This window comes from Bubalus bubalis, chromosome 17 (genome assembly GCF_019923935.1).
Source record: "Bubalus bubalis isolate 160015118507 breed Murrah chromosome 17, NDDB_SH_1, whole genome shotgun sequence".
NCBI classification, from domain to species: domain Eukaryota; kingdom Metazoa; phylum Chordata; class Mammalia; order Artiodactyla; family Bovidae; genus Bubalus; species Bubalus bubalis.
Genome location: NC_059173.1, coordinates 20,163,926 through 20,186,189, shown reverse-complemented (window position 1 = coordinate 20,186,189; position 22,264 = coordinate 20,163,926). Strand labels below are relative to the sequence as shown.

The 22,264-nt window shown below is 48.3% G+C and overlaps 1 protein-coding gene across 18 annotated transcripts in view; it reads left to right on the top strand.

Annotated features, from left to right (window-relative positions):
• PITPNM2 (phosphatidylinositol transfer protein membrane associated 2) overlaps window positions 1-22,264 on the top strand; it is a 159,753-nt gene that overhangs the window by 101,134 nt on the left and 36,355 nt on the right. For 10 of the 18 annotated variants that reach the window (XM_025267755.3, XM_025267753.3, XM_025267751.3 and 7 more), the window contains one exon: window positions 20,925-21,097. The exons of the other annotated variants lie outside the window; for them this stretch is intronic. In XM_025267755.3, the coding sequence (XP_025123540.1) occupies window positions 21,020-21,097 (78 nt within the window). In that variant the 5' untranslated portion in view covers window positions 20,925-21,019. The remainder of the gene's footprint in view (window positions 1-20,924; window positions 21,098-22,264) is intronic. 18 annotated transcript variants of the gene reach the window in all.

The following is a 22,264-nucleotide window of genomic DNA, read 5'->3' as shown; positions in this document are numbered from 1 at the left end:
CTGGGCCTTCTGGCTCAGCATCCAGCTCACCCTGCCTGCTCCCTTCTGAGGCGGGTCTTCGGACCCAATTGCTGAAGCCTGCGGCACCTGGCCCCTTGCTTACCCAAGGGCACAGCAGAGCAAGTTCTGGGTCACAGGCCAGGAAAGAGCGATTCCAGGGGGATTCTCTGCCCGTAACTCGCTGTGTGGCCTCACTGAATGACTCAGCCCCTCTGGGCTTTTGTCTTCCTGCCTTGCTCAGGCTGCTTCTGAGCACTGACTTTCTGAGCATGATGAACTGTAATGTACCATGCACATCCGAGAGGGGGTGGCAGCCTCTCTAGGGGCATTAGGGCTGCCGGGCTTTGCCATATCTCCTTCAGGGCCATGCTGGTCGCTCCCAAGCCCACCCCCATTGGAGGAGGGGCCACTACAGTCCCAGATGCTGCTGTGTACCCCAGGCTGCGGATAACAACACGCAGCTCTCTCTCCGCCTGTCTGAGGTCTCTACCCCTGTGCACACTGTGGGGGGGGAGGCAAGTCTGGCTCCATGAACAGTCTGAGTCACAGACGCTGTCAAGAAAGCCGGTGTGTTCTTCCAGGGACGTGACAGGGAGGGTACGCTATTCTTGGAGAATCCTTTGGTTGCTCTCAGGAACAGCTAAGGGAGCAGTTCGTAATTAGCACTTTGGCTGCTGAGCAATGTTATCTGCCTGTCGCGGGGCTGCGTGAATGTTTGCCGGGCAAGCTTTCCTGAGTACCCAGTAAGCGCCAGGCCCCTGCTCCCTGGCACCTGCCGAGAATGACAAGATGAACAGGGTGAATTTGCTCTCGTTGCATCATCCCTAGTGCTCTTCTACCCATGAGCAAGACAGGTGAGGTCCCGGCCGTGGGGTTGGCTGTGCTGGGGGGAAGGCACAGCTGTGTGCAAGTGGATCGGACCGTTCCAGAGGGTGCTGAGCCAGTGGAAAGCCTCCACCGAGGGCACATGGCATCAGGACCGAGGCCCATATCAGGACAAGGGGTCACCTGGGCCGTCACCTAGAGGACAGGCATTTAAGGGGGATGGCAGAGGCCTGGATCAAGAAGTAGCCTGGCATATTCCATGAAGAGGAAGCAGCCCAGGTGGCTAGAGCCATAGGAAGGCAGGCAAGGCCCAGGTAGCAGAATCTCCTTCCTTTTTAAGGCTGAATAATATTCCCACCAGGTCTTCAGTGACTTGTGAAATGTCCGTCTTCCCCAGTGCAGGCCGTGGGCTGGTACCTCCTGTCAGATCAACAATAGCATTAGATTAGAAATAAAGCACACAATAAATGTAATTATTCTGAAACCATCCCCCAGTCCCCAAGTCTGCGGAAAAATTGTCTTCCATGAAACTAGTCCCTGTTGCCAAAAAGATAGGGGACTGCTGACCTAGGGGCTCCCCAAGGGCTCTGTCTTGGTCCCCTGCTCCCCGGGCACCTGGCACAGAGCTGGACCTCTGGCTTAGTAAACACTGCTGCTTGCGTGCCATTCAGAGGGGCCCCAGTGTCAGATTTCTTGCTGGGAGGAGAGGTGGGAGGGACTGATTGAGACCTGATTTTAAGGACTTGACTTGCAAGGTTATGGAGTTAAGATTTTAGCCTCTAGGTGCTTTTCTGTTCTTATGAGCCACACAGGGAATTTATTAAAAATACATATTCCCAGGTTCCACACTCTGTAGTGCAGCACTTTTGGGCTGGAACCAAGGAATCTGTGTTTGGAAAGAGAAAGCAGCCTTGATTTCCAAGATCAGCCAGGAACATTAAAATAAAGCCAAGTAACGACTCTTGGGCAGAATTTACATGGGGTTGGCCCTCAGATCCAAGGTTTGCCCTCATGACAAAATAATCCAAAAGAAAAAGACAAAAATGATTTCACCAAGTCATGCATCTTTGTAAAAAGCATTAAAGTTTTTTTTGCTTTAAACAAACATTTTTTTTTTTTTTTGCTGTGAGCAAAAAAACCTGTTTGTGCACGGTATATCTGGATTTGGATGCAGTCACTACTAACCCATCAATAAATATCTCTAGCCTTGAATACACCACTTAAAATTTTGATTCCTTTCCAAAATGGGGCACACTTGCCTTTTCCACCTTGGAGAACTGAGCTGCAAAAGTGAGAGTACGAAGCTAAAAGCATTTGTAAACCATAACATGTGGTTATTTGTACTTGGGGGATAGATTTATATAAATTGATGTAAATTTAGAAGAATTTGTTCAGTTCTTAAGCTATTTCTATCCTGGCTGCAGAGAAAGATAGATAAACCTGACTGCAATGTGTACTGAGTAACCAGGCACAAGATGCCTTAATGACAATGAGCCATGGTTTTCCTCAGCTATGTGTGTGTGTGTGTGTGTGTGTGTGTGTGTGTGTGCTGAGTCGCTCAGTTGTGTCCCGACTCTTTGTGACCCCATGGACTATAGCCCGCCAGGCTCCTCTGTCCATGGAATTCTCCAGGCAAGAATACTGGAATGGGTTGCCATGCCCTCCTCCAGGGATCTTCCCGATCCAGGGATGGAACTCTCATCTCTTAGCTCTACTGCATTGGCAGGCAGGTTCTTTACCACTAGCGCCACCTGGGAAGCCCTTCTTCAGCTCTAACAAGGGGTATAATAGGGACTTCCCTGGTAGTCCAGTGGGTAAGACTCCAAGCTCCCAATGCGGGGTGCCCCTGTTTGATCCCTAGTCAGGGAACTAATAGATTTCACATATCGCAACTGAAGATCCAGCATGCTGCAATGAAGATGGAAGATCCTGAGTGCTGCAACTAAGACCTGGTACAGCCAAATAAATGAATATGTATATATATATATATATATATATATATATATATATATATATATATAAATGGGCATAATAGCCATGCAGTAGAATGCTATTCTGCACAAAAAGGAGTGAGGTACTGACACAGACTACAAGGTGGATGAAACTTGAGGCGTGATGCTAAGTTTAAGAAGCCAGACACCAATGGCTATTGTACGATTCCATATGAAATGAAATATCCAGAACCAGCAAATCCATAAGAGCCAAAAGCAGATTAATGTTCCCCGGGGAGGTGAGGAGGGGATGAAGACTGAGTGATGATGAGTGTGGGGTTTTCTTTGGGGATGAAAAATGTTCTGGAATTAGACAGTGATGATTGTTGCACAACTCTGTAAATAATACATCGAAACCCACTGAATTGTCCACTCTGAAAGACTGAATTGTATGCAATGCAGATTATACCTCAATAAAACAAATAGATAAATGAGGGTAATATATCTAACTCAAGGCAGTCATGAGGATTAAGTAGCTCATAGTTTATTCATGTGGCCTGAATGTGTGAAATGATTGAGGCAATTTATACACCAGGGGACCAAGCAGAAAATCTGATTTCCACGCGTCGGGGTGCAGGGTATGATAAGGCCCTGGTAGGGTCTTCGAAAGAGTCAGGATGGAATGGACTGTATTTTTTTTTTTAAGAGGATTTTTAAATTATTTATTTATTTATTTATTTCTGGCTGCGATGGGTCTTCATTGCTCTCACGCGGGCTTTCTTTAGCTGCGGCGAGCAAGCTACTCTCTGGTTGCGGTGCGTAGGCTTCTCATTGCGGTGGCTTCTCTTCCTGTAGAGCACAGGCTCTAGGGTGCACGCTGCGGCACACGGGCTTAGTTGCTCCATGGCCATGACATGTAGAATCCTTCTGGACCAGGGATTAAAGCCTGTGTCCCCTGCAGTGGAAGGTGGATTCTTAACCACTGGACCACCATGGAAGCCCCTGAACTGTATTTTCTTGTCATCCTCCTCGTGGTGCCCATGATGAACTAGGGTGGGGATGGGGCTTAGTCTCTGAGTCTTCAGTTGCTCCAGCATCTGTGTCTTCAAAGAACATTTCAGTTGGTTCTTGGGATTGCCAAGTCTGGGAAACACGGTTTCAGGCATCGTGGGCAACTGTGGGTAGTTTCTTGGAGCTAAAGGGCTCTAACGCTCACTGAAACAACTAGAAAGCACTGGGTCTGGGCCCCATTGGGCTGTAGCTTTTGCAACAGACGCTGTTCGGGGGACTGCCCCAGTGCTCCAGTGGCTAAGAATCTGCTTCCAAAGCAGGGGAGTTGAGTTCAATCCCTGGTCAGGGAACTAAGATCCTACATGATTTAGGGCAGCTAGAGAAACTCAAGTGAAAAAAAAAAAATAGATACTGTGGGGACTTAGAGCCTTGGGTTAAGGGGGTAGGACCAGGGACACTGGCTCCTAAATATCCCAACATGAGGTTGATGCCCCTCCCGGTTTGAAGCCAGCCTGGCAGGGCTATGTGCAGGCTGCACAACACCAGTTATTTATTTGTTTTTTTGAAGCCAATGAAACTCATAAATTGCAGTTGATGGTTGACAGGCCCTGAATAAGCTGGCTCAGAGCCTAGATGCTGGAACCTTGCACACAGTCGGCTCCAATTGGAGGTTTGCTGGTTGGGTGTGCTGGCCAAGCAAAATGAACCTTTTCCAGGCAGAAATCTATTCAAGGTCTGTGCTACCTGCCTGCAAGCCATGGACGCTCCATCAGTATGCGTTAGACACAGGAATTAACAAAAAGAGTGGAAATACGAGGACTGAGAGCTGGCCACCGGCTTAGCCACCTGGTCATGGCCTTGACTGATGCAGCTTCGGGGATGTAGTGGGCTGAAATCCCAGGAATAGCTAGCTCTGGAGAGGATTTTTGCTATAATGGGGAGTGGAGAGATGGGATGGTTCCAAGAGGAACTGGGGTGTAGAGAGCTGTGGGATCAAATCTTTCTGTTGTACACCTACAACTAGTAGATTTTTACGTACTAATTATATCTCAAAAGTGTTAGCTTAAAAAAGATATCAAGGGACTCCCCTGGTGGACCAGTGGCTGAGATTCCACACTCCCAGTGCAGGGGGTGAGGGTTTGATCCCTGGTTGGGGAATTAGATCCCACATGCCACAACTAAGAGTTCCCATGCTGCAACTAAAAAATCCTGTGTGCCGAAGCTAAGACCCAGAGCAGCCAAATAAATAAAAATAAATTTTTAAAAAATTTTAAAAAAGAAAGCAAGCTATTAGGGGTTTTTTGTAAATATGGGACCTATTACCAGCACATTTGCATGCTGATGGGACAGGGGGCTGCTGTAGACAGACAGAAACTGATAGGAGAGAGTTAATTTAGGAGAAGGTTCTTTTTTTCTGATCTTTAAATTTCTAAATATTTATTTATTTATTTATTATTTAGTTATTTTTGGCTGTGCTGGGTCTTCATTGCTGTGCTGACTTTTCTCTAGTTGCCTCAAATGGGGGCTACTCTTCGTTGCAGTATGCGGGCCTCTCTTTGCAGTGGCTTCTCTCGTTGTGGAGCACAGGCTCTCGGGTGCCAGGGCTTCGGTAGCTGCAGCACCTGAGCTCGGTAGTTGTGGCTCCCAGGCTCCAGAGCACAGGCTCAGTAGTTGTGGCACACTAGCCTAGTTGTTCTCAGATGTGGGATCTTCCCAGACCAGGGATCAAACTTGTGTCTTCTGCATTGGCAGACGTATTCTTTACCACTGAGCCACCAGGGAAGCCCTGCTCTTTAATTTTCATTTGTTTTTTTAAATTAAAGTACAGTTGATTTACAACATTATGTTGGTTTCAGGTGTAAAACATAGAGGTTCAGTATTTTATACATTTATACCCCATTTAAAGTTAGTATAAAATATTGGCTATATTCCGTGTGCTGTACAATATACCCTGTATCTTATTTATTTTATGCTGCCTAGTTTGTGCCTGTTGATTCCCCACTTCTAGCTTGCCCATCCCTACTGGCATCCATTGGTTTGTTCTCTGTGTCTGTTTTGTTACATTTATTAGTTTTATTTTTAGATTCCACATATAAGTGACAACATACAGTATTTGTCTTTCTCTGACTTATTTCGCTAAGCCTAATACCTTCCAAGTCAACCCATGTTGTGGCAAATGGCAAAATTTCATTATTTTTTATAGCTGAATAGTGTTCTATTGCAAAGAAGGCAATGGCACCCCACTCCAGTACTCTTGCCTGGAAAATCCCATGGACAGAGGAGCCTGGTGGGCTGCAGTCCATGGGGTCGCGAAGAGTCGGACACGACTGAGTGACTTCACTTTGACTTTTCACTTTCATGCATTGGAGAAGGAAATGGCAACCCACTCCAGTGTTCTTGCCTGGAGAATCCCAGGGACGGGGGAGCCTGGTGGGCTGCCGTCTATGGGGGCCACACAGGGTCGGACACGACTGAAGCGACGCAGCAGCAGCAGCAGTGTTCTATTGTGTGTGTATATAGTGGATCAAGACCTGGGTTCGATCCCTGGGTTGGGAAGATCCCCTGGAGAAGGGAAGGGTCAACCACTCCAGTGTTCTTGCTTAGATAATTCCCTGGACAGAGAAGCCTGGCAGGCTGCAGTCCACTGGGTTGAAAGGAGTCAGACATAACTGAGTGACTTTCACTTTCATATACACCACAGCTTCTTTATCCATTCATCTGTTGGTGGACACTTAGATTGCTTTCATATTTTGGCAATTGTAAATAATGCTGTTATGAACATTGGGGTGCATATATCTTTTCAAAATAATGTCTTCATTTTCTTCAAATTTATACCGAGGAGTGGGATTGTTGGATCTTGTGGTAATTCTGGAGAAGGGACTGGCAACCCACTTCAGTGTTCTTGCCTAGAAAATCTCATGGATGGAGGAGCCTGATGGGCCACAATCCATAGGTTGCAAACAGTCAGACGCCACTGAGTGACTAAACAACAAAACAACATGCTAATTCTATTTTTAGTGTTTTGAGGAAACTCCATATTGTTTTACACAGTGGCTGCACCAGTTTATATTCCCACCAACAGTGTTCACGTGTACCCTTTTCTCCACACTCTCTCCAGCATTTGTTGTTTGTGGTCTTTTTGATGACAGCCATTCTGACAGGCGAGAGGTGATAGCTCTTGATGGTTTCGATTTTCATTTCCCAAATGATTAGTGATGTTGAGCATCTGTTCGCGTGCCTGCTGGCCATCTGTATGGCTTCTTCAGAAAAATGTCTATTAATGGAGTTCTCTGACGGTCCAGTGGTTAGGACCCTGTGCTTCCACTGCAGGAGACATGAGTTCAATCCCTGGTTGAGGAACTAAGATCCCACATGCCATGCAGCATGGCCAAAAAGAAGAAAAATGTCTGTTCAGTTCTGCCCATCAGGAAAAGGTTCTTTCTACCGCACTGGGTCTTTGTTGCTGTGCAAGGGCTTTCTCTAGTTGTGGGGAGACTTGTTGCAGAGCACTGTATCTCTAGAGTGCTGGCTCAGTAGTTGTGGCACACAGGCTCAATAGTTGTGATTCTTGGGCTCTGGAGCACAGGCTCTGTAGTTGTGATACACAGGCTTAGTTGCCCCAAAGCATGTAGGATCTTCCCAGACTAGGAATTGAACCCATGTCCCCTGCCTTGGCAGGCAGATTCTTAATCGCTGGACCACCAGGGAAGTCCAGAAGAAGGTTCTTAAATGACGAGGATGGGACTCAGTGCTCAAGAGGTTGACCTCTCTTGGGAGCCATGATGCTCTTCCTTTGTATTCATAGCAGGAGCAATAGGTACTGGTGGATTAGTGGATTCTAGGGTGGGAATTTGGAGAAGGCGATGGCACCCCACTCCAGTACTCTTGCCTGGAAAATCCCATGGACGGAGGAGCCTGGTGGGCTGCAGTCCATGAGGTAGCTAAGAGTCGGACACGACTGAGTGACTTCACGTTCACTTTTCACTTTCATGCATTGGAGAAGGAAATAGCCACCCACTCCAGTGTTCTTGCCTGGAGAATCCCAGGGACGGGGGGAGCCTGGTGGGCTGCCGTCTATGGGGTCGCACAGAGTCGGACACGACTGAAGTGCTTAGCAGCAGCAGCAGCAACAGCATGGGAATTTGAGGGAATAAAGGAGAAGAACAGTTGAGGAGAAGGTATAAAATAGCTGGGGTGGGTGTAGGAGCAGAATCACTGGGGCAAGATTGCCAGGTGCTGAGTCCTCTGAGGTGTCCACAAGCCCCTGGAGCCCAGGCTGGTCTGAGAAGTGAGCATTCAGTGCTGGGAGCCTGATGTTTATTTCATGTTGTCATTATCACATCGTTATCGTCACATAAGGGGTCGTCCCAGTTTGGGTGAAAATCTCAGGTCTGGCTCTCATTACCGGTTTTTCTTATTAACTCTGCTGCCCAGAAGCTTATGTTTCCCAGGGGACTCATGAGCGGAGGTGCCCTGGGGCACGGCCTGCAGCAGAACCCCAGCCTGTAATGGATGGCCTTCTGAACACCAGCTTAAGCAGAGCTCCCGGCTCCCCCACTAACCTGGAGGTGCTCCCACCTCCTAGCATCTGGTTTGGTGGGTTCCTCCTCCTCCTGACCCAGTAGCTGGGGGACAGTCTCCCCTCAAGGGGTGCTCATCTCTAAGGCCAGCGGACTCCCCTGAGGCCCAGATGCAGGAGCTTAGGTGAACAGATGTGGGTACTGCCAACATAAGAAAGTGACCTGGGTGCCGCAGTGGTACCACCCAGGGGAGGCCACCAGGAGCCAGAACCTCTGAGCCATCCCCCAGGTGACAGCTGTGTGAGCCACAGCTTGGAGCCAGACTGTCAGCTCAGGTCCCTCTGGGTGTATGTTTCTGTTATGACCTCTAAGCATCCAGTGGCATTCTGTGTGAACGGCCCCACCTCCTTTGAGCTGTGCTCAGTGCTAAGAGCGGGGAGTGGCTGGCTCCCGGGAGGCCATCAGGGTGCTGGTCTTGGTGGCAGTGACCAGCAGGGTCCCCACAGGGTGATCAGCAGAAGGGGTGGGGTGAGTTCTGGCTAGTACCCCTCTTGCTCATCTTGGAGGATCTGGATCTTGTTTTGTTTTTTTTTTTAATCTTTTTTGGCCACACTCCACAGCATGAGGGAATCTTAGTTCCCTGACCAGGGATCAAACCCATGTCCCCTGAATGGGCAGCTTGGAGTCTTAACCACTGGACCCCTGCCCCCCAAGAAAGTCCCTGGGGGACTTCAGTTTGAATTTCCTCACCTGCACATCTCCTTTCTTTGTTTCCCAACAAGCAGGGTTGGAGCTGGCAGGGAGTAGGAGTCATGAAATTGGGGAAAGTGGGGTGCCCCTCGCCCTTAGTGTTGTGGCTGTCCTTGAGGGCGCCAGCCCTCTGGGAACCTGCTTTGCTCTCTGCACCATAGCGATAAAAAGTCCTCGCTGCTCAGCCCCGGCTGCTGTTAGAGTTGGGGTGTTACAGACCTTATGCTGCAGAAGCCTCGCACACATCCCAAGGGTCCCACCCCCACCACCCAGCATGCCCAGCCTGCAGAGCACTGTGAGCTGCCCCCAGGTGGCCCCTGTCCCCGGAGGGAAGGGCTGATGACTGAGTCCCGCAGTGGCTTGGCAGTCGTCCCCAGGTTGGCACTGCAGGGAAACAGCGAGGAGACGTGTGGCCTTTCCTGGGATGTCAGTGACTGCAGGGGTGCTCGGGGCTTTGGGGCTCCACGGGGCCCCTTCAGCACTCAAGCTGCAGGGTGCTGTGTCATCATCTTCTAAGGTTACAGGACACGGAGGGAGTCTGTGTCCTCCAGCTCTTCACACCTGTGAAATCCAGGCGTCAGTCTCCCCATTTATAAAGTGAGGGTTGGACTGGAACGGGCGTGTCCTATACTGTTCCCCATAACCTTGGAGGAAGTCCAGTGTCTAACGGATAAAGGTGAGACTACTTTGGGGCAGAAATAGCAAGCCTCTGCCCTGTTCCTTCCAGCTCAGAATTTCATGGGGGCATATGTCTGCTCCTGCTTTTACCCCAGGGGACAGAGAGGCAGCTAATTAGTGGTCACACTCTCCCCGCACCACCCCTCATCCACTCCACCCAGGGCCTGGTGCGCTGGTCCCTGGGACACTGCCCCTTTCCTCTTTACACCCTCTCCCATTCATCTGGAGCCTGCCGTCCCTGGATCTGGATGGCAGGAGGAGGTATGGAGGGAAGGAGTTGCCCACATGGGGGCAGCTGAAGTTCTTTTAATATATACCCACTTTGGCCCCTGGTTGGGGGCCCGTAGGCTGGGGAAGCAGAGAGCAGAAGAAGGGGGCTTCCTAAAGACAGCAGCAGAGAGACCCAGGGGATCCAGAAAGTTCGTTCCCAATGTGCCCAGGGCCCCTCCCTTCCCCACCAACCGTCCCCTCCTCTGTTGTGAATGTGTAGGCAGGCTCCGCTGGCCTGGCTTGGAGGAACTTCCAGACCTAATGGCCAGAATGCAGCTGAATTGTATTTGGATGGATTCCATCCTCCGCTGCCTCTGCACAGCCTCACTCCTAAATTCCATCTGTGACGTCAAACCCCGGCTAATCACGGAAAAACAGATTAGGTTCTCTGTAAACTCAATTCTCTCGCTCCCCCTCCCAGTCCGGGTGTCTTGCCCTGGCCTCCGCTCAGAGCCACTGTTGTTTCTTCCTAGCTGCCCACCCTTCTGAGCCAAACCTTAATAATCCACCAATCTTCTCTGATAATGCCCCCCCCCCCCAACCCGGGGTCCCTAGAGACCTTTGAACTCTCAGCTAGAGAGGTCCCAAGAGCTGTCCTGTCCACAAGCCCTTGGGCAGAATCAGATATTCTGGGTCAACTGCAGACCCATTTTCTCTGTCTTCCCGTGTTAGTTCTCATGGGATGAGCTACCTGAAAGGGGGAGGGTCAGCCCCCACCCTTGCCCTCCCCAGCTCCCAGCCCGAGCCAGGGCTCTGGGCCCAGCAGGACACAGTCAGCTGTGCATCTTGACCAGAGGTGGTTCCGCCCCTCGTGGCCTCCCTGATTGCCATGCCAAGTGGCCCCCACTCTGACATCACCTGGCCCTTCTGCTGTTTCCTGATGAACATGGAGCCTGGGAGTCTTTTCTAAGGTCATGAATACAGGGATTCTGGAAACCCAAGGCTTTTCTAGAGCCTTGGGCCACATCTGAGGGGCCCTCTAGGAGGTCTGTCACTGTTCTTGCAGAGAGGCTGGGGGGAAAGTAGTGGTTTGTGGGTGACGGTCACACAGACTCCTTGCCTGGCTTCCCACGCAGGCGAGCCTCTGCAGACTTGTATATTTCTTTCTTCCGTCTCATTATTCTAGCCCCAAAAGCTGCCCTGTGGAAGGCAGTAAAATATAATTCTGTCTAACCCATCACGACTCCAGCAGGGACCAAGATGAAATGTGAGTCTGCCTCTCGAGCCCAGGCAGCCAGAGTGGGTGTAATGAGATCATCTGAGGGTTCAGGGCTGGGTGAGGAGGCACAGTGGACAGGCGGAGGCCAAGTCACACTGCCTTCTCTCTTTAGGGGGCTGGGGTCTGTCTGTGCCCCACCCCGGGCTCCAGACTCAGCCGGAGAGGGAACACAGGGACTCCTGTGTGCCCTAACCAGGTCTGCATTCTGGCTGCAAAGCCAACCAGCACCTGCCATTCGTCGTGTGGACACTGTTGTCCTGGGTGCTGGGCTGTCTTTCCCTGATGCTGGTGGGTGTAGTGTCTGCACCTGTGCCTGCACCTGGCAGCCCAGCCAGGCGCCCACGGACTCTGTTCCCCAGGCACCTGCCTTCCAGACCCTGCTCAGCACAGCAGCGCCTCCTAATTGCTAAGCTGAGTGCTGGCTGGAACCGGACTAAAGTGTTTTATGGGCACAATCTCATTTAATCCACAAGATAGCCCAATGGGGTAGGTGCTATTCTCACCTCTTATTTTGTAGAAGATCAAATGAAAGAGCAAAGAGATTAAGCAGTTTGCCTACAGTCACTGCTGGGAGGTGGCAGAAGGTCTGACTGACTCAGAGTTCATCATTTTCACAACTACGCAGATGACCTTCTCTGGCCGGCTATACACATACTGCTCACACTCTTGCAGCTGCCTCATGAAAAAGTGAGCGATAAAGAAAAGTGCTAGTAAAAGTTGCCCAAAATTCCGTCAATTTGCAATAACCCTCTCCGGCATCCAGGCTTCCCAGGTGGCGCTAGTGGTAAAGAGCCACCCTGCCAATGCAGGAGACATAAGAGACTTGAGTTCGATCCCTGGGTTGGGAAGTTCCCCTGAATGAGAGCATGGCAACCCACTCCAATATTCTTGCTTGGAGAATCCCATGGACAGAAGGGCCTGGCGGTCTATCGTCCATAGGGTTGCAAAGAGTCAGACACAACTGAAGTGACTTAGCGTGTGTGTGCACAGCATCCATTGAACACTTATCCAGATTCTGTATAGATATGCATGGCATGATACAGATATGTACAGAGCAGTAAAAGCTTTTTTAAAAATGCTATAATATTTTAATGCTCTAAAATATGCTTTTTTATGTATTTATGCATTTTGTTTATTTTTCGTTTATGGCTGCGCTGCACAGCATATGGGATCTTAGTTCCCCAACCAGGGATTGAACCTGGGTCCCCCGCATTGGACATGCAGAGTCTTAACCACTGGACTGTTAAGGAAGCCCCTCTGCATGCATTTTAAAAATAAAGATCAAATTTAATTTTACTTGAATTTAACCAACGGCAAATCACCTATTTGCATGTATTTGTTAAACTTCAGAAAAACATTTATTCAAACATTTCAACATTTCTTCAGTGATAATAGTTTCTAACAGGTTAGAGTTAAGATGAGAAAAGAGGAAGCAAACTTAACAGCTTTATTATTATTATTATTACTATTATTATTTTGTCTTCACCACCAGGCTTGTAGGTTCCCTGATTAGGAATAGCACCTGTGCCCCCTGCAGTGGAAGCACAGAGTCTTAACCACTGGACCATGAGGGAATTCCCTTAAGAGGTTTGTTAGATATAATTCACATCCCATACAATTCACATTTAAAATGTACAATTCAATGGTTTTTGGCCTATTACATTAATTTTTTAAATTGTGATATATATTTATATATGACAAAATTTGCCTTTTTAACCACTTTTTAAGTGTAAAATTGTGTGGCATTGGAACATTTACAGTGTTGAACAACTATCCCCACTGCTATTTTCAGGATTTTTTTTATCACCAAAATTGAAACTCTGTAAGCATTCAATAATGACTCACCATTCCCCTCTTCTCCCTTGCCCCTGCTAACCTCTAATCTACTTTCTGAGAGAAAAACTTTAAAAGGTGTGAGTTGGACGTTTTAAATTCACAGCAAAATTGAGAGGAAGGTACAGAGATTCTCCATATACTCCCCACCCCCACCTATACAAGCACAGCCTCCCCTGTTATCAACACCCCCACTGGAGTGGTTCATTACAACCGATGACACTACATCGATGTATTGTTACCACCCAGAGTCCATCAGTTCAGTTCAGTTCAGTTCAGTTGCTCAGTCGTGTCCGACTCTTTGCAACCCCATGAATCGCAGCACGCCGGGCCTCCCTGTCCATCACCAACTCGCGGAGTTCACCCAGACTCAAAGGCCATAGTTTCCTTTAAGGGTCACGCTTTTTGTGTTGTACCATCTATGTGTTTTGACAAATGTAGGATGATGTGCATCCAGCACGGTAGCATCATGTCCAGTAATTCTACTGCTCTAAGAATTCCTGTGCTCCAACTATTCACTCCTCATTTGTTTTTTAATCTACATAATGAATCAACTTCCATGCCATGGAAGTTGAGGAAATTATTGTCAACTTCTGTTCTTCCATTCTCAATTTTTCTTAGTTATATTATTTATATACCATGTCAAGGTCTTTGTGTTTTATTCAGTAACCATAACTGTCATGATTTCAAAAATATGACTTAGTATTCACCAGGATCTCTCCATTGATGATCTTACTCTTATTTATCTTTGGGTTGAATGGATTTTAGTATCAGGCAATGTTAAAGACACCTCATGGATGTCTAAGCTCCTAAATTCATGTTTCAGAATGTCTATTCACTGTATGCTTAAAGGACAGTTTAGCTGGATATAAAAATTCTGGCTTACATTTTCCTTCTCTTAGAACTCTGTAGATATTGCTCCACTGTGTTTTGAAATTGTGTTGCTGAGGAGGATTTTGATTGTCCTCAACCATCTCCACATCCACCCTGGTTGTATGATTCTTTATCCTTTAAGCTCAACCAGGTTTTTAAGGATGTCTTGATGTTTGTTACACCATCAGGTTTTCCTGGACTGCAGAATGGCAGTTAATCTGCAGAGTCAAACCTTTTTTTATTTCAGGAAATTTTTTTCATTATATATTTGAATACTTCTCCCACTTCCATTCGATTATTCTATTTTCTCAGAGAAGCATACCAATTATATATATGTTGGATGTCCTTCTGCCTCCCATATCTGTCATTTTGTCTTATTAGTCTTCACTTAATCTTCTGTGAGTTTCTCAAGCCCGCCTACCATCCTTAATTGTTCACACTATGTTTTGCCTCTTTATTCATTGCTTATGATAAGGCTCTAAAAAGTATCTGTGATGTATGTATTTTTCTTTTCCATTTTCCCCTGAACTCTGCTTACCAGCCTTTCAGCTTTCATCTCTTCTGTTATCCAATAATTTCTTGTTTAAATTTGTTTACTTTCTTCCACTCCTCTGCCCCAACTTGTTTCTAAGAGATTATATCTGTAATTTCTCTGACTCAAGGGAGAGCTGTTTTTCTGAAATCTTTCTGCATTTTTCTGGATGATTCCTCCTGTGATGCATGTTCGTCATTTCCCGCCCCCCACCCGCGATGCACACGACCTATGTGAATTTCTTTCTTATTATTGTTCTGTAGCTGCCTTCTAAATAGAAGCTTGCAGGAAATTCAGGGAATGATCCAGGGCAGTCTGCAGCTGCATTTTGGGCTAATTTATTGTCTCCCTCCCAGAGCTATTATTTATCCTGTGCCCATGGATTCCAGCTCTCTCAGGTTTGGGGGTTCATGCAGTCATTGTGGTTCATAAAAAAGCTCTTTAAGTCTCTGATTCTCTGTCTTATTATCCATCCCCTCACTGCCCTGCCTCCCTCCCAAGCCCCATTCACTCCTTTCCTTGGAAAACTAAGTTCTGACATAGAAATGGCATATTGGTCCATCAACTGTCACTCCCCGTCCATTCCATAATGTAAAATTGCATTTGTAAGTGTATTCAGTTGTTCACAGCAGCCCTATTCCCAATAAGCTCCAAATTGAAAATTACCCAAATGCCCATCAACGATGGAATAGTTAAATCAATTATAGCATATATGCGGAGTGAAATGCTAGATAGCAATGAGACTGAGCCCTCTACAATCACATGCAGCAAATTGGATGAACCCTGGGATCATGATGTTTCAAAAGCAGCTTAGAATCAAAAGTGCACTTACAGCATGATTTCATATGAAATTGCTCATTTGGTGGGTCAAAGACAGTTGGATATTGGCAATTTTGTAGGCTTCAACCTAGTGCATGCATGCGAAATTGCTTCAGTCATGTCTGACTCTTTGAGACCCCACCGACTGTAGCCTGCCAGGCTCCTCTGTCCTTGGGATTCTCCAGGCAAGGATACTGGACTGGGTTGCCACTTCCTCCTCTAGAAGATCTTCCTGACCCAGGGATTGAACCTGTGTCTTTTATATCTCCTGCATTGGCAGGCGTATTCTTTACCACTACCTGGGAAGCCCAGGCTTCAACCTAGTACAAAATACAAAACAGGCAAAAGGCAGGACAGTGGTTGTCCATGGTTGGGGAGGTTGTGCCTTGGTGGATTGAAGTGGGGGCTCTGGGTTGTTTCTGTTTTTTGACCTGGGTTCTGGTCACATAGGTGTGTTCAGTATGTGAAAATATACCGATGTGTACTTATGTGCATGTTTCTGGATCTATGTAATAATTCAATAAAAAAAATAGAAAAGAAGGGACTTATTTGGTGGTCCAGAGGTTAATAATACTCCATGCTCCCAATGTGAGGGGCCTGGGTTCCATCCCTGGCCAGGGAACTAAGATCCCGCGTGCTGCAGTTGAAAGCCTGCATACTGCAACTAAGACCCACTGCAGCCTAATGAAAGTGAAAGTCGCTCAGTCGTGTCTGACTCTTTGCTACCCCATAGACTATACAGTTCATGGAGTTCTCCAGGCCAGAATACTGGAGTGGGTAGCCATTCCCTTCTCCAGGGGATCTTCCCAACCCATGGATCAAACCCAGGTCTCCCACATTGCAGGCAGATTCTTTACCAGCTGAGCCACCAGGGAAGCCCAAAAGTACTGGAGTGAATAGCCTATCCCTTCTCCAGTGAATCTTCCCAATCCAGGAATCAAACTGGGGTCTCCTGCACTGCAGGTGAATTCTTTACCAGCTGAGCTACCAGGGAAGCCCACAGCCTAACAATAAATAAAAATAACTTTTAAAAACTTAAAGTAGAAAACAAAATGTGGGGTGATGGCTGTCTTCCCCTGGGGTCATCCACAGCCCTAGACTCCATGGTTCTGTGTCTTCCAGGAGGTGATGTTATTTGTTTGGAGGTCCGAGGTGGCACATGTTAGCTCTCAGCATGTCCCTTGCTGACAGCTCGGGCCTTGTGGCGTCTGGCTGCTGTCCTTCACGGACTGTGGTTAGGGTGCAACCATTTCCTCGTTTCACGGCCATGGTGACTTTTCTGTGTCTTTAGTCATTCTGTGTCATTTTGAGAACGGAAGTGCCCCTACTCCTCCATCAACAGGAAGTCAGGATGGTTGTCTGAACTGACTAGTGTAGGTGTAGAAAGAAACAGATCTGATTTTAAGTAAATAAAATGCAAGTACCCGATGAGGCAAGAGACTGCCAGGCCCTTCAGAGTGATCTCCTTGAAAGAAAACCCCCAGATGGCCCATCCCTCTCCTGAGCGCTGCTCCTCTGGCCGAGGCAGAGTGACCTGAGACAGGCAGAGCACCGGTGGCTTCCCAGAGATCAGCCCGGACAGGCGTGGATGACTGCAGACCTTCCCCAGGGCTGCTCGGAAGGACAGCTTGACTAATGTGCACAAGTGCTAGTTAAGAAAGTGGGCTTTGTGGTCATACCCCATCTGGCCAGTGTGTCTTTCCTCCCCTGGGAGAAAGCCCTTCTGGAAGCAAAGGCAGATCATTTGTCACCCTGCTCCCACTCAACCTGACACTGGACTCCATGCACACATGAGTGGGCTGTCATGCCTGGCTTCAGGGAGTAGCCACGTCTAGGCCTTGAACATGTTCTGCCCTGGGGACAGTGGCTGCCAATGGTCTTTGCACCCCAACCCCTGCCCCAGTACCATCCTCCAGGGACACCATGTGACAGTCCCGGGGTTGCACCATTCAGATGGGGCGTCACGTTCTTGCCCCAGGGCCTTTGCACATGCTGTTCCTTCTCCCAAAGCATCCTCCTCCCACCTGCTCTGCTGAACAGAATCTCACAGACCCAGGAAACCCCACTCATGTCATCTGGAAGCTCCACATTCTGTAAAGCCTTTCTGAAATCCCCTCTGAGTGACGAACACCCCCTGGCATGCAAGCACTTCACCTGCCCTTATCTCGGTGACCCTGATAATGACTCTGGACAGCAGGTGGTGTTATCCCCATTATGTGTATAGAGAGTCTGAGGCACAGGTCACACAGCTGAGAAAGGCGTTGTCAGGTTATGACCTCAGATCCCAGGGTGGAACTCCACTGTGACTGCCAGTGCATTTTTTAAAGACTTTTTTTTTTAACGTGGACCAGTTTTTCCAAAAATCTTTATTGAATTCATTACAATATTGCCTCTGTTTTATGTTTTGGCCGAAGGGCATGTGAGATCTTAGCTCCCCTACCAGGGATCGAACCCGCACCGCCTGCATTGGAAGGTGAAGTCTTAACCACTGGACCACTAGGGAAGTCTTGCCTGCACATTTTGTGTCACTCTTAATTTCTGATTCCTCTCCCCTATTGTTAGTTACCATGCAGTTAAATGGGCTTCTCCTGTGGCTCAATGTAAAGAATCTGCCTGCAGTGCAGGAGCCACAGGAGATGCAGGTTCAATCCCTGGGTCAGGAAGATCCCCTGGAGGAAGGCATGGCAACCCACTCCAGTATTCTTGCCTGGAGAATCCCATGGACAGAGGAGCCTGGAGGGCTATAGCCCATAAGGTTGCAAAGAATCGGACACGACTGAGCACACTCGCACGGAAGGAAGAAGCGTAGTCGAGCCCCACAGCCTGCCCTGGTGCCTAGCAGGCCACAGGAGGCAAACCAGCAGACACTTGGTCTGACTTATGTATGGGCGAGTGTGGGCAGGTCATCTACTGTGGAGCTCTGAAGAGCCCAGAGGGCAGATTGCTTAGATTCCTACAGTTTCTCAAGAACATTTAGAGTTTGCCTCTGACCTCTTTGTTAGCATCTGTCTTCTTTGTTATTTAGACAATGTGGATCTTGCCCAAGGTCGTTCTCGGTCATTGCATTTATCCCTTGCTGCAGAAGGAGCCCACAAAACAGCGGAAACGCTTTGGAAACATGACACTTACTGAACCTAGGTTTTCCCTTCCTTGCTCCAGTCCTCATTTCGTCCAACCTCTCAAACATTAATTCTTTCTCGTTTTGTGTGTGTGTGTGTGTGTGTGTGTGTGTGTGTGAGGAGGTGCCCAAATTGGTGTCTTACTCTCTTGAGAGTGCCAACCTAGGTGTTGTGCTGCCCCCAGCTGAGCCCAGGGGTTGTTTCTCTCTCTCTCTCTCTTTTTTTTTTTTTTTTTGGCTGCACTGAGTCTTCATTGCTGCATACAGACTGCTTTTATTGCAGAGCATGAGCCCTAGAGCTCTTGGGCTCTAACGTTGTGGCTCAGGGTCTTAGATGCCCTGGGGCATGTGGGATCTTCCTGGACCAGGGACAGGACCCGTGTCTGCTGCAATTGGAAGGCAGATTCTCAACCACTGGACCACCAGGAAGTCCATAGATGAAGTCTTAATTGGCTAAAGAGATGCTTATCTGGACTGTATTTAAAGCAATTGGATACGTGAGAAGTTGAGTTTGATGCTGGAGGTTTTGCAGGGGGGCTAATAGTCCGGCCTGGGCTTCCCAGGAGGCTCAGCAGTCAAGAGTCTGCCTGCAGTGCTGGCGGCGCGGGAGACGCAGGTTTGATCCCTGAGTCGGGAAGATCCCCTGGAGGAGGGCATGGCAGCCCACTCCAGTATTGTTGCCTGGAGAATCTCTTGGACAGAGGAGCCTGGTGGGCTACAATCCATAGGGTCAGAAAGAGTCGGACATGTCTGAGGGACTGAGCACAATACAGACCTACCTACTGTAAAGAAGTCAACAGCATGGGGGTTATTTTGGGCTAATAATGCAGGGCCATCTCTGACCTATTTATATACACCCCCCAGCTCCATCTCTCCTGTTAGGTGGTTTATTAAGGGATTTCTTTTCCATCTTATGTACTGATTATCCCAGGAGTTCTGGTATATATGCTTTTCCCAGTCTTGTTAGTTATCCAGTAATGCATTAGTGCCTGGGCGATGCTCAGGCCTCATACACTTGGTGCCCTGGGGAAGCTGCCTGCCTGGTCAGTCCCTCACTTTTATCACTTAGCTGACACCCTGCCTCCAGTCACCGTGAATCCTCACCAACTGCTATCCCCGGTGTGATCCTTCTGAAGTACTATCCTGATTCTGCCACTGGCTGTCTTGGAAGCCTTCACTCAGCTTCCAGTTAATACCATCTGATCTCTCTAGGGGTAACCAAATATATTTACAGTGAAGCCCCTGCCATCTAGGGGAAAGACTCTGATGGGTGATTTCATTTTCCAGATCGCTGAGGATATGCCTCCTTCAAGGATTAAATTTGTTTTTTAAAATATGATTCCTTTCGGTGCAGGTCTTCATCAAATATATTGTTGTGTTAAATACAAGCTGCTATGAATACATTGCTTGCTTATAGCTTTTAATTAAAAAAATTTTTTTTAATGTGCACCATTTTTAAAGTCTATTAAATTTGTTACAATATTGCTTCCATTTTATGTTTTGTTTTTTTGGCTGCTAGGCAGGTGGGATCAAACCTGCACCCCTTGCGGTGGAAGGCGGAATCATAACCACTGAACTGCCAGGGGAAGCCCCTTGCTTATGTTTTCAATGAGCTTTATTGATACATAATTCACATGCTGTGCGACCCCACCGTGTATCTTACTTTCCTCTTCTACCTCCAAGACCTAGCCCAATGTCAACAGTAGAGTAGGTATCAGTCAGCAGTGGGTGGTGCATTGAACTGAAACTACATGTCAGGGCGCCTCCTTTGATAACCCGAGGTCTCCTGCTGGAAGTAGTGCTGCCATCTGTGCCCAGTGACAGGACCAGGACCAACTGCCCTGATGCTGAAGGGTCCCAGACCGCCAGTTTTTAAAATTGTTCACATTTGTTTTTCATAGTTTCATTTGTCCTGCCTTCTTATTTTTTATTATATTTTATTTATGTATTATATTTCATTTTATTTATATTTTCAAGTTGTACCCTTTTAAAAAAAATTTTGACCATGCAGCATGCAGGATCTTAGCTCCCCAAGCAGGGATCAAACCCTTGCCCCTCGCATGGGAAGTGCACAGTCTTAACCACTGGACCAGCAGGGAAGCCCCTGTCCTGACTTCTTGCCAGCCATCATCACTTGCTGCTATCACCATGCCTGCCTCCAGCTACCCCAGAGCACAGGAGAGCTGAGGCTGCCGCTTATTAGACCTGCGAGTAAAACAGGAGCTCGATGCTCTTGACTCTTAAGGGATGTGATGCCCTCTTGTTGCCTGGCTCTCGCTGGCAGGAGAACAATCCTTTATTTCCACCAGGCTGATCAGTTTATACATGTCCAGTACACAGTTGCTGAGCCAACAGGGAAAATGGAGGCTGGGGAGGTAGAGGGAACCTGCTCAAGGTCACACGTTGGTCTCAAGGTCATGCTGTGGGCTTGTGGCCGAACTGAGGTCAGAATTCTAACTTGGGATCAAGACTAGGTCCTCCCTGTGCCACTGTACTCACCAGCCTTTGCAGAAAGTGACTCTCCTGTCCTCTCTTTCTCTCTCAGGGGTCCTTGGTGAATTTTGTCATGGTTATTTAAGGAACCTCGTCTAGAAGTCCCAACACGCAGTTCCCCATCGACGGGAAGGCTTGGACTCCAAGATGATTATAAAGGAATATCGGATTCCTCTGCCGATGACCGTGGAGGAGTACCGCATCGCCCAGCTGTACATGATACAGGTGGGTGGTGGGGCCAGGACAGGCCCCACCATGCCCACAGCGGCTCTTAGCACCAACGTCAGGGCGGGGTGGCACCGCGGCCTTCACAGCAGTGTCTGTTCAGTGGGCTCCTGGTCAGTGTGTGAATTGCACCCGAGCTCTGGCTTCCAAGCACAAAGCCAGGCACATGCAACACCCTGCAGATGTTTGTGGCGTTTGGGTTGTCTCACCAGCACAGTATTAGCAGCATGTGTAAGACTCGCACTCTGTATTTAACACCCGTCTTTTCACTGATCCAGATATCACCCTTGCGTTTCATCAGCTTGGGCTGTAAAATGCTGCAGATGAGGCAGCTTAAACAACAGACGTTTATTTCTCACAGTGCTGGCGGCTGGAAAGTCCAAGATCAAGGTGCTGACAGATTCCGTGTCTGGTGAGGGCTCTCTTCCAGGCTTACAGACGGTCACCTTCTCACTGTGTCTTCACACAGTGGACGGAGCCAGGGAGCTCCTTGGGAGGGTCTCTTTATACTGATCCCATTGTGAGGGCCCCACCTTCATGACCTAAACACCTCCCAAAGGCCTGACCTCCCAGCACCATCACATTGGAGGTTGGGGCTGCAACATAGGGGGACAGGGGACACAAACAGTCAGTCCACAACAACCCATTTGACAGACAGGAAGGTGTGAGGCCCAGAGAAGTTCAATGACTTGTCCGGGAACACACAGCCTGCCTCCTGGCTCCAGGTACACACTTTCCTCTCTACCCTAGGCTAAGTGGCTGATTTACAGAGTCACAGGTGACTTTGGGGTTTCCCACGTGACGCTAGTGGTAAAGAACCCACCTGCCAGTGCAAGAGACGTAAGAGATGCCTGTTCGATCCCTAGGTTGGAAAGATCCCATGGAGAAGGGCATGGCAACCCCCTCCAGTATTCTTGCCTGGAGAATCCCAAGGACAGAGGAGCCTGGCAGACTGTAGTCCACAGAGTTGCAAAGAGTTGGACACAACTTAAACGACTTAGCATGCACACAAATGGATTTGAGGATGATTGGTCCTGTGAAAAGCCAGAGATGAGCACCCCATCCAAGACATTGCTGGGCTCCCTACTCAGTGCCTGAGTAGCCTGGAACCCAGGATGGGGAGCCCCAGGATTGCATCCTTATGGCCCAGATGGGACCAGAGCTCCT